At 43.5% G+C, this 14,967-nt stretch overlaps 1 protein-coding gene across 9 annotated transcripts in view; it reads left to right on the plus strand.

The window, feature by feature from the left end:
• SLC15A2 (solute carrier family 15 member 2) overlaps positions 1-14,967 on the plus strand; it is a 69,678-nt gene that overhangs the window by 12,887 nt on the left and 41,824 nt on the right. For 2 of the 9 annotated variants that reach the window (XM_027636405.1, XM_027636407.1), the window contains 5 exons: positions 6,583-6,629; positions 9,933-10,020; positions 10,631-10,772; positions 12,608-12,700; positions 13,751-13,850. In XM_027636405.1, the coding sequence (XP_027492206.1) occupies positions 6,583-6,629; positions 9,933-10,020; positions 10,631-10,772; positions 12,608-12,700; positions 13,751-13,850 (470 nt within the window). Of the gene's footprint in view, positions 1-1,836; positions 1,941-6,377; positions 6,630-7,577; positions 7,746-7,803; positions 7,837-9,932; positions 10,021-10,630; positions 10,773-12,607; positions 12,701-13,750; positions 13,851-14,967 lie in introns of those variants that run through there. The other 7 variants (XM_027636404.1, XM_027636410.1, XM_027636413.1 and 4 more) reach the window with 5 other exon arrangements.

Below are 14,967 nucleotides of genomic sequence, written 5' to 3' on the forward strand. Positions count from 1 at the left end.
CTCAGCTCTCTCGTGCCCTGTGTTTTGCTTGAACATTCCCTCCAATGAAGAGAAAAATCTTAATTTTTCTTTGCTATGACAGCCTCTTAAAAAATTGTTCAGAAATAAAAGCCCTTCCTGTTGTGGTTCCCCCCTCCAATCTTCTAATAGAGTCACAAGCATTACCAAGTGAAGCTTTTTATTTTTCCCAACAATTATTCTCCCTCCAGCTTTTCTTCTCTATTGCATTTTCTGGCCTGTAGTGCTCATATGTCTTTTCTGCTTGTTTTTCACAGTGCTTGCCCAGAGTCTCATGCTGCTGGCTTTGCCATGCTGTGCTTTGTACATATCTATGCCATATCTTCTTATAATATGACTAGCACTCCCTGGATCCTGACCATACTTCCTACGTTCTGGAATCCTTCTTACCATCTATCTTTTCTTTAATATCTGTTCTGTGAATAGCCTGCTCTTTTGTAGCCATTATTAAAGTTTTGCTTCAATCCTCCTTGCACCAGCCCCTTACAATTTGCCATCATCTTTTCATGAGTTGTTCAGGCTGTTCTTCCTTTCACTTCAGGCTGTGCATCCCCTGTTGCTCTGTCATGTGACTCATCACTTGTAGGAATTTATTCCTCATTTCATTTTGGAATTTGATCTGTGATCAGCTTAGGCTGCTCACTATTGCATGTATAAGTAACTATTGCTGCATGTTTCTCTTCACTCTTAAGTTCAGATGTCTCTCAGTGTTTCCCTGAAGCATCTTTATAGTCCTCCTGCCCAATTCCCCTGTGTCAACCTTTGTCCAGCTAATAGCAGAGTTCAGCAGGAATTGTAACCTGTTTGTAGCCTTGACTGTATCTTGTGTGTTGAGGTGATGATGAGAGATATGTGGCCATGAAGCAGATGGGACTTCAGTGCAATGAAAAGGGGAAGGATGCAGGTGGCTTCAGGGACTTGATGTGTGGTCATGGAGACACAATTTTGCTCCACTGCTGAACCCACAGAATTTCACTTTAAACCATTTCTGTCCTGTAGAAAACATCTGATGTTTTCCCCTGCAGAGGAGTTGCCTTAAAGCCTCTCTGAAAGAGCAGTTTAGAGGAGGTTATAGGGGAAAGGAGAAAGTAGTAAACAGCAGAAGTGGAGTACAGAAACTGTTGACTGTCTTTTAGGCAGCTCATGACTTAAAGGTGGAAAAGGGTCTGGGGGAGCAACATGTCAATGTTATGTCTGCATTCCTATGTGATATGTGAAGAACCAGGAGCTGAAGACAGTCTGTCAAAAGGTGATGAAACCTTGCGTCTTCTCACAACCTTAACTACTAGGTGCTCCATGCCTGGAAACATTCACAATCAGGTTGAGCAGGGCTCTGAGCAACCTGATCTAGTTGAAGTTGTTCCTGCTCGTTGCAGAGGGGTTGGACTGGATGGCCTTTAAAGGTCCCTTCCAGCCCAAACCGTTCTATCATTCTGTGATACTGAAAGACATGTATAGATAAGGTCAGCTCTGTAGCTGGTGCACAGTGTCAAAAATTTGGATTTATGGTCAGCTGTAGATCCTGCCTAGTCACAGAGCCAGTCCCTGTCCACATCCAGAAGTAGTAATTTTATTGAAAGGTAGTGTAGCTGCAGTGCAAAGTGATTGATCGTGAACATCCATGAAAGGTGCCAAGCAGCCTCACAGTCTGTGTTCAAAAAAGGCAGATTCCCTATGACATTTGGGAGCTGAGCGAAGAAGACTTCAGATCAAAAACTAAATGAAAATTTAACTATTTTGTTGGCGGCCAAAGGACTGTTGTTGTGAAGTGAAACATTAACAACAACGTGAGAGCGAGCTGGGATTGCTCAACAAAGGTTCATCTTCAGGCACAGCAGAGCTGGGGTCGTCCAACGCGCAGGAATCGTCCGACATGGCAGAGGGGGACGGCACGCTGCGGGCTGCCAAGGAACCCCAAGCTGGTGAGACAATTTAAAAAGATTTCTTCTTGCTAATCATAGGAGAAACTGAAAGTAAAAACGTGTGAGAAGGGATGAGAAGTTCCTTGGATTGTTACAGGTTGACTAGAGACCAGACGACAATCACTTAAATACAGATTAGGTACTTTATATTGTTAGTGGTATTAATCTAAATACCTTTTACAATTTTGAGTCTATACAGGCTGTTGAGTAGAGGAGAGATGTGGGTTTGAAGGCCCCTGGCATATTTTCCTGGTTGTTCAAATGATTTTATAAATCGTTTTCTTAAATTACTTTGAAGTTTGGGAGAGTCTGCAGGCAATGGAAACCAGTCTTGATCTGTCTAAATCAGTTAAGCCCTGCTCTTTCTTGTGATCAAAGAATTGGAGAAAATAAGCCAGATGAGACCTGGAGAGGTTATCGTGTCCTTCCAGGGTCTGGTCATTAAGCCCTAAGTGTTGCTGGTGCACATTCTTCTGGCTTCTTAAAACCTTATCTCAAAAATAAAGACAGAGAAGAGAAATGCATATATGGTAAAAGGGCTATAAAAGTATGGCCAGTGTCTATGAATTAAAAATAAGACTCATTATTAAGAGATGAGTGTGGCTGAGCTGAAAATTAGGAAGGGATTGTACCACAAGATGAATGCAGGTAAAAATGAAGAGATTAGTTGAGTATAAACAGCTTAAGTTGCACAGTACTGCAGCAGGGAGCAGTGAGAACATGGGAGTTGTAAATGCAATGGGAAAATGCAGATTTTCTTCCTGAGGATTTGAGAACCAGAAAAAATTAAATTATGAACTCAAAGTCATAGCAAAATCTATTCATGGGAATTTCTGGCTATACGAGGCATCTGGTAGCTGAATATTACATTTAAGCATGAATCATCCTGCAGACTCCCCACTTGCATAAAGGATAACTTAGAAAAGAGGAAATTATACAGAAAGCAGTCTTGGCTTTCGTGCTTACCAAGTGAAGTTGTTTGGCACAAGATTTTCACGGAAATTCAGGAGGACACCTCATCCATCTGGCTGCTCTGGGACAGGACCTGATATTTATCCAGTCCCTAATACATTCTTATATAACGGAAATCATGGGTTGCCTGAATCCTGCAGCTCCAGCCACACCATCTCTGTTCCAGTGCTTATCTGTCCTTGCTGATATGGAAATTGGAAAAAGGAGCCCAAATCGTCTTTACTGAAAATAAAGTCAGTTATTTCCCTCATCCTTGATGAAAATGGAGCACAGTTGGTCTCTGTGGCTGTTTTTCCTGTCAGTGGATAGGAGTAGTGTTTGGTAGTCTTCTTCCCCAAATGTCATATTTTTCATTCCAGAGCTGCAAAATGGTTTCTCCCATTTTGCAACGCCAGTTTGAATTCATACCCTGTTCTCGCCTATGCTTCTCCATCCTGGTTTCGGACACGAAGGAGAGCAGCACACTGGCTGTGCTGGTGTTCTCTTTGCTCATAGAAAAGCTGAGGACCTGCATGTTTTGTGCTTTCCTAGTCTGATGGAAAATCATTGATAGCTACTCTGAGAGAGATTTCTCAGTTTCATCTGGGCATTTCATCTGGGCTTTATTTCCTTGTGAGATGCTGGAGATACTAGAGTTAGGATATATCACATACAGAGCTGCTCTAGCTGTTATGCCACTTACCCTGTCACCAAAGAAAGAAACAGTCTGGTTTGAGAGCATTTTTTTCCAACCTGAAATGGCTTGTTTTGTAATCCTTATTCTCCTTTTGGTGCTTACAAGGGATTATCTGATCAAGTATCCCTCTGGCTATGGAGGAACACACCTGGGTTGTCCTAACCTGCCTTTTTAAAGGCAGTGGTGATGCTTGTCATGCTTCTGCCCCCGACATGGGAAGTGCCTGAATGTATGATATTCAGCACCTGAAGGTGAATTTCATCAGGCTCTAATGATCTGGGTACATTTGAGGTATCCAGATATTATTTAAGCAGGTTCTGTCTTGTTTCATCCATATTCCTATTGGTTCATTTTAATGGTGTTGGGCATCTTGTTGCAATTTACTTTTTTTAGTGGAAAAAACCCAAAAGGATACAACTTTTCTGGCTTCTGTGGATGAGCTTTTGTTTGCTTGTTTCCTGGTTTAAATAACAGCCTTTCATTTTCCTTCCTCTTTCTCCAGTATTGACAGCACTTCTAACACCTTTTCTTATTGCCTTTTGTGTCCTCTGCTAGTTGTAATTCATTTTGTGCCTTGGCTTTGCAGCCTCCACTGTTCTGTGTTTGATCCGTTTGTTTATACTTGTCTTCAGAAATGCCACCTTATTTCCATTTGTGGTACAATTCCTTCCTGATTTTCAGCCCAGCCTCACAGATCTCCTTCTATCAAGTATTATTCTGTATCTGTATCTAATGTGCTTGCAAAGTTATTCTCCTTAACTCATTTTTTGCTGTTTGCTACAAGTTACCATTTATTGCCAGACATTTGAATTCCTTTTCTCCCTTTTCTATCTGTGAAGACCTTCTGGCAGCTAATGGCCTAAAAAGCTCTGCAGTGTATTAGACAAGTAGTATGTTAATCCTACTGACTGATAGGGTTTTTCATGCTAGTATTAAAAAAAAATCATTTAGCTTATGTGACACACAGGGCTGTATACACACACAGGAAATATAGCTGCAGAAGGCTGAAAATATTAAGGCATCACATTGCAGCCATGTGGGAGCCCTGTGCAAGAGACAGTGAAACCTTTTCTGTCTTCCTTTTGTATTACTCCTTTAATAACTCTGCTGCTGTGTTTGCTCTGCTTGCCTGTGTATGGCAGAATACAGCAGGTTTCTACAGTTGTACAGAGATACTTGGGGCAGTAAGAGATGCCACCATCAGAAATACTCCTGCTGTCTCTAGCACAGGGTCAGACTTGCAGGACACAAGAGTATGTGCTACCCTGGTGTGCAGGAGACAGGACCAACGTGCGCAAGGCCTGCTCCTTGCACTGCCCCCAACGCTGGGTCTGCTTTTGAGTCACTCTTGCCTGTGAAATGGGCTTGACAAACCTGAGCTCACTGGAGGCTGGACCCAGTGAAAAGGCTGTGTGGGTGTTAGATCACCAGGAGGGCTGAAGATGAGCTGGTCTGTGGCAGTACAGGGGAGGTATCAAACTGTTGCTTTGCCGCTGCTGTGAAGAATAAAGGAGTAAGAAATGGGTAGACCTTCCTGGCCCCATCTGTAGTTTGGGTTTCATGTTCAGCTGCCCTGTTTAGTTGCCCAATGAACAGGATCCCTGAGGATTTTCAGAGAAAGCAATACCAGAGCATATAAGGGAATGTGGAGAGCAATTATGCTTCCTCTGTGCACTCTGTCACATCTGATTCCCTTGTCTAAGTGTTCTCCATGTCTTGTTAGCAATAACTGAAGCCAGATTAAGGATCTCTGGTGTGAGTAAAGGCCTGTTTCCTTGTTTGTCAACTGCAAACCTGGTTCTTGTGATACCCAAGCACTATCAGCAAGTTGATGCTGGAGCTAAGGATGAGTTTATGGAACCTCCTTGTACCAGTTATGGATTCTGGGTGTGGTCTGTGCTTTGATGATAAGATAAGGGGGAAATATTTGGAAAAATTCTTTGAACATTCGCCTTTTAAAGAAGCCAAGCGTAAGAGGGAGAAAAAAACTCTGCACTGCGCTGAGGATACTGCAGAGACACAACCACTGAGGATAGTTTATGGGAAGGTTGTGAATTTTGCTCTGTAATTGCAACTGGCACTGGAAGAATACTGATGAAGGGCTCCACTATTCCTGTGGGAAGGGCATGGAAGGAAGGACATCAGGGTACCTGCAGGGATCTGAGCCCACATAGCTGCAGGGGAAATTCTGGGACTCCCAGTGCAAATAGGCTGCATTTGCCACTTAATGAGTCCTGAGGTGTTCTTTTGAATAATAGAAAGTAGAGACAAGGTTTGGGGCTGCTTCTGAGTGCTGGCTGTGCCCCCTTGATTAAACTGTCCCATGGGAAAAGACAAGGTCATTCCAGGGAATTGGTGTGGGAATGAACCCTGGGTCACTTCACTCCTGAGATAGCAAAGAAATGATTTAACACAGTGCAGGCATCCATGACATCCAGTGTCCAGGGGCTTGTGATGAGCATTTTAGTAGTTTATAACTTGAAATGTGTGGCTTTTCAGTGGAATGATATCCCTGCAGAGTAAACCTGTCATTACCACATCGGGAGGGAGATGCACACTCTGCTCCTAAATCCACAGGCTGTAGGTGTGTCTGGGACCTGGCATTTTTATTCAGCTCACATCTGTGCAGCCTACAGTGCCGTGCTGGCATGGTGCACGTACCATGGCTGGGGGCATGCCAAACCACAGGGAGGTCTGTGCCACAAAGTGCTGACAGCCTCAACCTGTGAATGATTTAGGCTGTGTTCCCTGACTCTTCTTGAACTCTGCAGTTGTCTTTCCGGGTAGCATCTCCCTCCCCTTTCTGCCCTGGCTGCACAAATGTGCTCAATTAGGGTTAACTCAAACTGAATCAAACTTCATGCCTGAGGTTGGAAATCTTCCCAGTCAACTCACCACAGCCACATAGCATGGTGGGAGACAAGGCGAGAGGGGAGATGAACGCTTTTCAGAGAAATGAATCCAAGGAAACTTTGTTCAATTTTGTGTCTGCAGGAGATGATCCCCCCAAAGGAGATTTCCCTCTTCGGAAAAAATCCCCGGTGAGTGTTACTGCTGGTTTCCTTTGCTTTGCTTTCTGCTCAGATTGCTCTAAACATTGCAAGATCTCTCTGTTCTCTCCTCTGTTGTGCTCTGGCTAGAGACAAACACCCTTTCTTGCAGAGCGTTGAAATAAGCATTAACAACTCAAGGAAAAAATCCTTCCACTAACCTGATTAAGTTAAGAAAGTGCAGCTTAAAGGGGAAACACAAACTGTCTGAATGTTTGGGGAAAAGGGTAACGTTTCTGTTGCTGCCTTTTTCCTGAACACTACTTTTCTTGTGGGAAAGGACTTACTTCTCTGAAGTGGAGGGGGATGTTGTGCATGGGACAGAGAGAGCTGACCCCTGCATTGGCTTAGTTTGATGAAACCCACCAGGGAAGGGTCCCCAGATGTTGCAAAGCAGAAGGAAGGACAGGAACTGAGGACAGGCCACTGCTGAGTGTTAGAGCCCAACTGTAGTGCCAGAGCCTTGAGTTTACATCTTTGGCTCTGATTTAAAGCCTGACTCAGGTGAATATATTGCTGGCTTGCAGGTTTGATGTTTGTGCAGGTTTTCAGTCTAATTCTCGTTGAGTGCTTGACCCCTAAAAACTATTCACTGCATTGTGTTCAGGGGGAACTTGGCTTGTATTGTAGCTGCTTTGACTTGCAGGATAATATGTAATACTTAAAACTCACACTCATGTCATTAGCAAGCCAACTGTTTAACTCACAGTTATAAGTACTGTGCAGACATTAACTATTGGATATCCAGAGCTCCTTGGAAATATTAATCTTTATCCCATTTTGCAGCTAGACAGCAAGAAGGAGAGGTGAAAACAAACGTCTCCTGTAGCAGGCTCTTTAAACGAACTATCTTTTTTTCCAAAGAAACAGACTATCAACTTCCACAGTATCTTTAAGAGGTCCATAATCCTGCAGATCCCAGGCTTGCTGTGGTAGCTAAGCACTGCAGACTATCTGTGCGTTCATGAATCCAGGCTTAACCTCTTTGCTTTTGCTGGGGCTCTCTGCTGAGCAAGGTTCTCCTCCGCCAAAGCGAGCAAACCGCACCTGGCTCTCCGCATGGATGAAAGCTTCCCACTTTTGGATGTCCAGGCAGGCCACAGGCAGGTCAGTGATACAGCGGAGAGAACACATGAGGGTTTCTGCAAGTGCTGATACCATCTCATGTCATACAAGCCAGATGGAAGTACCCCTGCTTGTAAGTCGTTGTTCTGTGTTTGTAAGCACTTACTCAGGGTCCCGGCTCAGGCGCTCGGGGAGGTTTAGCTGGGAAGTCACCGCCCTCTGCTCTCCTTTCCCTTCTTGCCTCTACTCATCTGTAGGAGGTGCCCGTCCCAGAGCAGCAGTGGCTGAAATGAGTCACTGCACCTTAAACCGCTGCAGCTAAATCCACCGGGGCTTGTGCACTGGATGTGGAGGGGTGAGTTCAGGCAGCAGCACTCCTGACAGCTGAGTTTGAACAGTCATGTTCTGCATCTCCATCAAATGTTGTGAAATGTGTGAGAGACAGGAAGAAAAAAAAAATCCCTGTTGTACAATTTTACTTCAAAGATCAGAAAATGCCTCCCAGCACCCACAGGAAACATAATTTGCCTCTTATGGCTTTTCTTCTTTTATTATGAAAAAACTCTTGTAGAAAGGTATTCTGCGTGTGCTTATGTTTGTGTGTTTGTGCATTTACAGCTTATGTATGCCACCAGTTTTAGGCTAGTCTAAAAGCAGGAGGCCCCAGTGCTGTTTTCAAGGGAGCCCACTCTTTCTTACAAGCCATATGCTGAGCATGATGGTTTCAGACTAAATAATAAATGAAATGGATAATTATGTATTTACTCTAGTAAAGCAAACAGGCCAAGGGGTTTTTATTAAAAAGGCAGCCCATAAATAGTGAGAGAATATATGTGTGTATATATATAAAAGAGGGACAGAAATATTTATCTTTAGAGATGCGTGGTTAAGTAATGGAAAGTAGGGGGGGAAGTTATGGTTTGGTTTTGGAATTTTTTTTTGACAATCATTCTCTTTTGCTGCTCTTTTATAATGTTGAGTAAGACAGCATAATTAAGCTAGACTCTTCTAAAGTTGGTGCTGTTGCTTTGGGAATCCAAATATGCTTAGGTCTCTTGATGGTGAAATAAACCTGAATAAACACATCTATTTTGGTACCTGTATTTGCATTTGGTACTCTGGGAAGAAGTACAGGAATTCATTATTTCCGACACGAGGTGCAGAAATGCATGTGAAGAGTTCATCTCACTTCACTGGCCCGTACTATGGCTGTTTAAAATCATAAATACAAGTGCAGCTGTTAACATCACACTCCCCCCAGTCCCTCACCAAAAGCATGGCCAGCCCCTCTCTCCCACTGATTGGCAGAGGCTGGGCAGTGCTATGAAAACCTGCTTTCCTGTTGCGAGGCAGTGGAGCTACTAAGCAGCTGGAAGCTGAAAGCTGCTTAGCTCAGACCGCTGTGGGGTAGCAAGAGGGACGGGGGCCCACACAAGGTCATGCCAAGACTCATCTGTTTAATGCCTTGTATTTCACTTGGGAACTGCTGATTTTAGCTGGAGTAAAGTCACGTTCAGCAAGAGAGTGTCCGTGCTCAGACAGGTTTGACAGTCCCATCGCTGTTTTTTTTTTAGTTTTGATTAATAAATTGAATTATCCATAACTGTGTCAGCAATCTTGGAATATGAAATGGATGCCATGCCTAAGGGAATGCTGGACACAGGGCTGATGTTCTGCTTCAGTGAATGTGATGGCACAGTTTGGTGCAAGTGAGGTACAGAGATTGAGGGCAGTTGTCACGTGGGAGGGAACAGCTTCACGCACAGAAGCAGACAGGAGATCCCTGGAGTCTCCCAGCTTCTGAGGCAAGATCTGGTGCTAGAAGAGGGAGCAGTTTTGGGACAGGGCAGTAGCTTTATATGAAGTGTAGAAGAAAAGGCATCCAAAGGTGTTTTTTTCATACTTTTTGCATTGCAGTAGGGAGATGGTAGCGCCCTTCCAGTGGAGTTCCTGGAGCTGAAAGCATGGTGGCTGCTGACAGCCCACAAATCCCTATGGGAGTCCTTACTGGACCTGTGTCAGCCAGGCTGATTCACTGGGGAGCCTTAATCAAAGCAAGAGTGGTGTGAGGTCCACTCTTTCTCTTGAGTCCAACTCACAGTCCAGTCAAGCAACACTTGGCACCTGGTTTTTGGACTGGACTCTTCTCCACCATCCAGGCGCTGTGGGGATATGTTGCTGGGGTAAAGACTTCCACAGAGCTGATATGTTCTTGTTTGTCTCCCACAGAAACTGTGTGGCTCCAACTACCCTCTGAGCATTGCCTTCATTGTGGTGAATGAGTTCTGTGAGCGCTTCTCCTACTATGGCATGCGAGGTATGTGGCCTGTGTCTGGGAAGTGACTTTCCCATCCTAGGGTTTCTATACACACTGGTGTTCCAGGGCTGTGCTATATGGTCTCAGCTGTCTTTCAAAGTAAATTGGTATTTTGGAATGCAGGTATGAACAGTGTATCCTGACATTGTTCCTGTATCTGCTCTGAGCAGAAGTTGGGACTAGAGGGCTTCAAATGTACCTTCCAGTCTAAATTTTTATATAACTCTCTATATCAGACCTGGGTTTCTAGTGTGTTATGTCTTTCATAGCTGTGTGCAATCTGTGTGTTTGGGAATTGAATCTTACAGGCACCTAATCTGCAAATAGAAAATGTGCATAAACAAACTAAGGTTACAGCAAGATAAGCTAGAGAATATATATTTTTCAGGTAAGCATAAATGTTTATGAGCAAAGAATGCGTGATACTCATACATCTCATTGTAGCTTTTCCTGTGTCAGAGACTATGAGGAACAGGTCTGAAAGCACAAATCTTTCCACAGCAGTGCTCATAGTTGCTAGGCAAGTCAGTGGTTGCCTTGCCATCGTGATTCTGCTTACCTGCAGAGATACACATTAATTATCTGATGTGATTTGCTTGTTTCCTTTTAGCTGTCCTGACACTGTATTTCTTGAGCTTCTTCCACTGGGATGAGAATCTCTCCACCGCTGTGTACCATGCCTTCTCTGCGCTATGTTATTTCACACCTGTCATCGGTGCCATCATGGCAGACTCATGGCTGGGGAAATACAAGTAAGTGAAGACACCTTTCTAATTCAGTCAGCATGCACTGACACTGTGCAGCCTGTGCAAGGGCAGTGCTGTGTGTGCTCCCAGTTTTGAGCTGGCTCAGAGTGCAGCAAAGACACACTTGGGAAGGTCAGCTCCCCTCTGTTGACAGCTGATCTGTCTGCTCATGCTGTTCCCTGCTCCTCTTACACCCAAGGGCCAATAGGCAACAAAGCTGGAACAAATTAATTGCAACAAATAGGCTTTTTCTCCACTGCCCTTCCCTACACTGTTCAGGAAACTGATGTGTAAGGTGATTAACCCTCAGTTTGCCAAGGTCTGCTTCTGGGAAGGATTCAAAGATATTGAGGAACTGGTGTCATCATCTAGATCTTGCAGTTTCAGATGAAATGACACTAGCTATTGAAATGACACTAACTATTGTGTACTTACTTAGGCTTTTCACAGCATAGGGAATGTGTGAGAGCAGCCGTTTTTATGCCTGAAAAACCTAGGTTCACTCAAATCATCTCCATGAGAACATAACCATGTAAACTCTTCCTGAGTAAGAGTCCTTAAACAGTCTTCCCTTCTGATGATAATTTGTGGAGCCAACATCTGCCCCAGCGTGGTGGTGAGCTGCTGGATATAGGACTTTCTTTGCTTGGCATTGTTTGTTTATTGTCTGAGGAGTCTTGGCTGTCGGGGTGATAAAATGCAGCCGAACCCTTCTCTCTAGGACTACACACATCTGGCAGAAGAGTCTCAGCAGGAAATAAACAACTGACATATGCCTTTCCAGAAGAAAGTCCTTAAGGAGGTATCCATGTTCTTTCTTTTCTCTGTTCTCCATTTCAGTAGTTCTCTTACCGCGTTCAGTAAAAAAAATAACAGTGAGGGTTTATTAACTTCGTTATTTAAGGTCACCTAGCAATGTTCATTGGTATTTGAGGATATCTATTGTGCAGCGTGATGTTGTGAGAAGGTAGATCCTTACACAGACTTTGGTTTGTTAGGCAAGAGACTTTCTGGGAGGTGGTCTTTGCTGTAGTAGCTGGACCTTGGCCAATACCAAGGACAGAATAACAGTTTAGAGGGGCTTTTAGGAGTGTTCTGATGTGGCTCTAAATTAGCTGTTACAACCAGGGGACCATTTCCATGCTCAAAGCTCATTGGACTTCTTCTAGTGTCTCTGTCCTAACAAGTCCTTTCATTCCTTCTATATGTGTCATCTGCACATAAATACATAGATATCTCTTAATCTTGAAGGTGATGAAGAAATATAATACGCTCAAGAGCTTGATTGTCCTACTCCAATTTCTTCTTCTCCCTCACCAACACATGGGAGGCAGATAGATGAGCTCAGTCCTTCAGAGGTTCTTGGGATCTAAAACAAACTTACAATGGGGAAACCACTCTCCTGATTCAGATGTGTTGATTAGGTGGGTTGACTGTCCCTAGGGATGCCTTCCAGTCAAGAGATTCATTTAGGCACATGCTACAAAATGCCAATTATTAGTAATCTGGAAACTGAGTTGGACTGGAACAGTATGTTCCTCTTTGCAGCCTTCCATGCGTGACAAGACTGAAACACTTTAAGTTTATTCTGCTCAGTAATGTCTGCAGACAAAGCAGGGGCTATCCTTCCTTAATCTGAAGCCATTTGCCTATCTGTTTCTTCTAGTGCACTCAGAGTTGGCACAAAGGAATTATAGCTGCCTACTGTACCAGTGGTGGAACAAACCAGTTCCCTGTGTGTCTGCCAAGTAGAGCTGCTGTATCAGGAAGCATGGGAGCACTCTGTATTGGATTGTACATCACCTGGCACCTTCAGTCATTGCTGTTTGCTTTCCTCACAGGACGATCATCTACCTCTCCATTGTGTATGTTGTTGGCCATCTGATAAAGTCAGTCGGTGCCATTCCATCCCTGGGCAACCAGGCAGTTCATGTGTAAGTAGCTGTTGAAGCCACAGTGCTGTAGCAGGTTGTGATGGTAGTTGGTTTACTCAGGACTATGTTTAACCTCCATCAGGCCAGCAGTCTGGGGGCTGTGCATGGATTACTTTCATCAGGGAAGGACTAGAGATGTTCTGAGTAAGAGCAGAAGGGTGGATCTAGTGTGCGAACACACTAGATGGAGTTGGAAATCTCCACAGAGATTCTAAACCCTTTATCACAGGCACTGAAGTCTGGTCTCCTCCATCCAACTGCCTGCACTGGGCTCATTCCTCTCTCATTTCATCAGCATAGCTGTTCAGCTCAGCAAGGTTTGCTGGTGTGCATGGTAACACAAAACCAAAAATGCATTTTCTGATGACGGAAGGGTCTGTGTCTTCCACTGGGTACAACCCGTCTTGCCCTCTAGATTCTGAACTGGTAGGCTTGTCAGAGTAGTGTCTCTGAAACCACCAAGCTGGTTTTGCCTGTGTGGTCACAGCTCTAAAAAAAAAAGTACATGCAAGCAAGAGCGCACGTAGTTTATGGAACAGTTTTCTTTTGTCCCAGATGTGGCCAGTCCTGACACTCTTGTTCCCTGCAGACATAATCTGCCAGGCCAACAATGGTATTTTGAAGACCACTGGGAAGTAGAAAACAGCCAGGAATGAGCCTGTTACAAACAGTTTGTCTGCACTTACTCAGGCTGGAAGGCTACAGGAAAAGGCACTTTCCCTCCCCCTGCATTTTTTTTTTTCTTTTTCTCGATTGATCTGTGAAATCTTTTGTTGTCATATGAGTGAAAAATAATCCCACAGATCTTTGATCTCCTGTGTGTCCATAGGGCCTCAGAACAACAAGAAACTGACAAAAACAGTTTGGTTAATTGACTGCTACTGAATGCAGAAATTAGGATAGTTAATTTGTTTTTCACACTTAGCTGGCTTATCATCACTACCCATGTGCAAAAAGCAATGTTATCAGAGGAATCATGGTGGGCTGACACTTAAAATGCTCTCACTGGAAAGGTTTTGCAATGGTGATATTTTTTTTTCTTGCATGAAGGGTCCTGTCTATGGTTGGTCTGTTTTTGATCGCCCTTGGAACAGGAGGTATCAAGCCCTGTGTCTCTGCATTTGGGGGGGACCAGTTTGAAGAGGAACATGTAAGATTTCTTTTATTTCTTAAAATCTGCAGTGTCTGCTTACTTTATGAAGATGTTTTTGTGATCAAATCCTGTTGTGCTAGAAGAATAAGGGCCAGTTTGCTGGAAAAGATGTAGTAAGATTTGAGGAAGGATGGTTTGCATAAGACTTGAGAGTATCTGGATGCTTCAGGAAAGGAAAATGACAGCAGAACAGGACTGATATTGGAAAGGATAGGTCATAATTGCATGAAATCATCTAAATATTAATTGGACATCAGAGTAGGTGGAAAATCCTGTCTTGTATATCATGGAACAATAGCCATTTCTGAACCAGCTTAATAGGGGTGATTATAATGCACTGCAATGGAATACAGCAAAGGGGAGAAAAAAATTTTATCACCAGCCTGTGCTTCCATGGGAATTTTTCCTCAAATCATAAGCTGTTTCTTATACATTGTTCAGAAAGAACTGTGGGAAATTCCAGTCTTTTGAAAGTAGTGCCAGAATGTTTTCTAGGTATTCCAGAATGGAAAGTTCTGAAGAGTTATGGAAATGTTTCTGTTTAGCTCTGCTTGTTCTTTGTATCCTGTGAATTGTAGTCCAGTTGCTTCATGTCCTCATTCTCTGTCACAAGTGCTTAGCCCCTCATCTGCAGTAATCTCGAACTCCCATTATGCAGCATAAGGGCTCAACCAGGGATAAGGTAGCGCTTAAAGAAGCAAAGCAGGTCAGGAAGTGCTAATCCTCAGGCAAAATGCTAAATTTTAAAATTGACCTGAAACTAAACAGATTTATGTTGACCTAAAACACAAATAGAAATTTCCATTTTCTCAATGACAGTATTCAAATCAACAAGTTCTGTGCATGGCATAAGTCCTCAAATATGTAGAAGGCCACTGCTACAAAAAAGAAAATAAGTGTTGGAGTCTGTGATGAGTAGGATTATATTCAAAGAGGATTATTTAGGAGTGACAGTACAAAAAATTGTTCCAGAAGTAGTTCTAGAGAAATACTGGAAGATATTAGGACCTTTGGAAGATGGAAATTCCCATCAATGCAATTCCAGTCCTTCATTGAAGAAGGACATTAGATTAATAGTCTGTCAGGAAAGGCACTGGTAGAGTTGGACAAGAAT

Source organism: Corapipo altera, unplaced genomic scaffold (assembly GCF_003945725.1).
Source record: "Corapipo altera isolate COAL_440 unplaced genomic scaffold, ASM394572v1 45, whole genome shotgun sequence".
NCBI lineage: Eukaryota > Metazoa > Chordata > Aves > Passeriformes > Pipridae > Corapipo > Corapipo altera.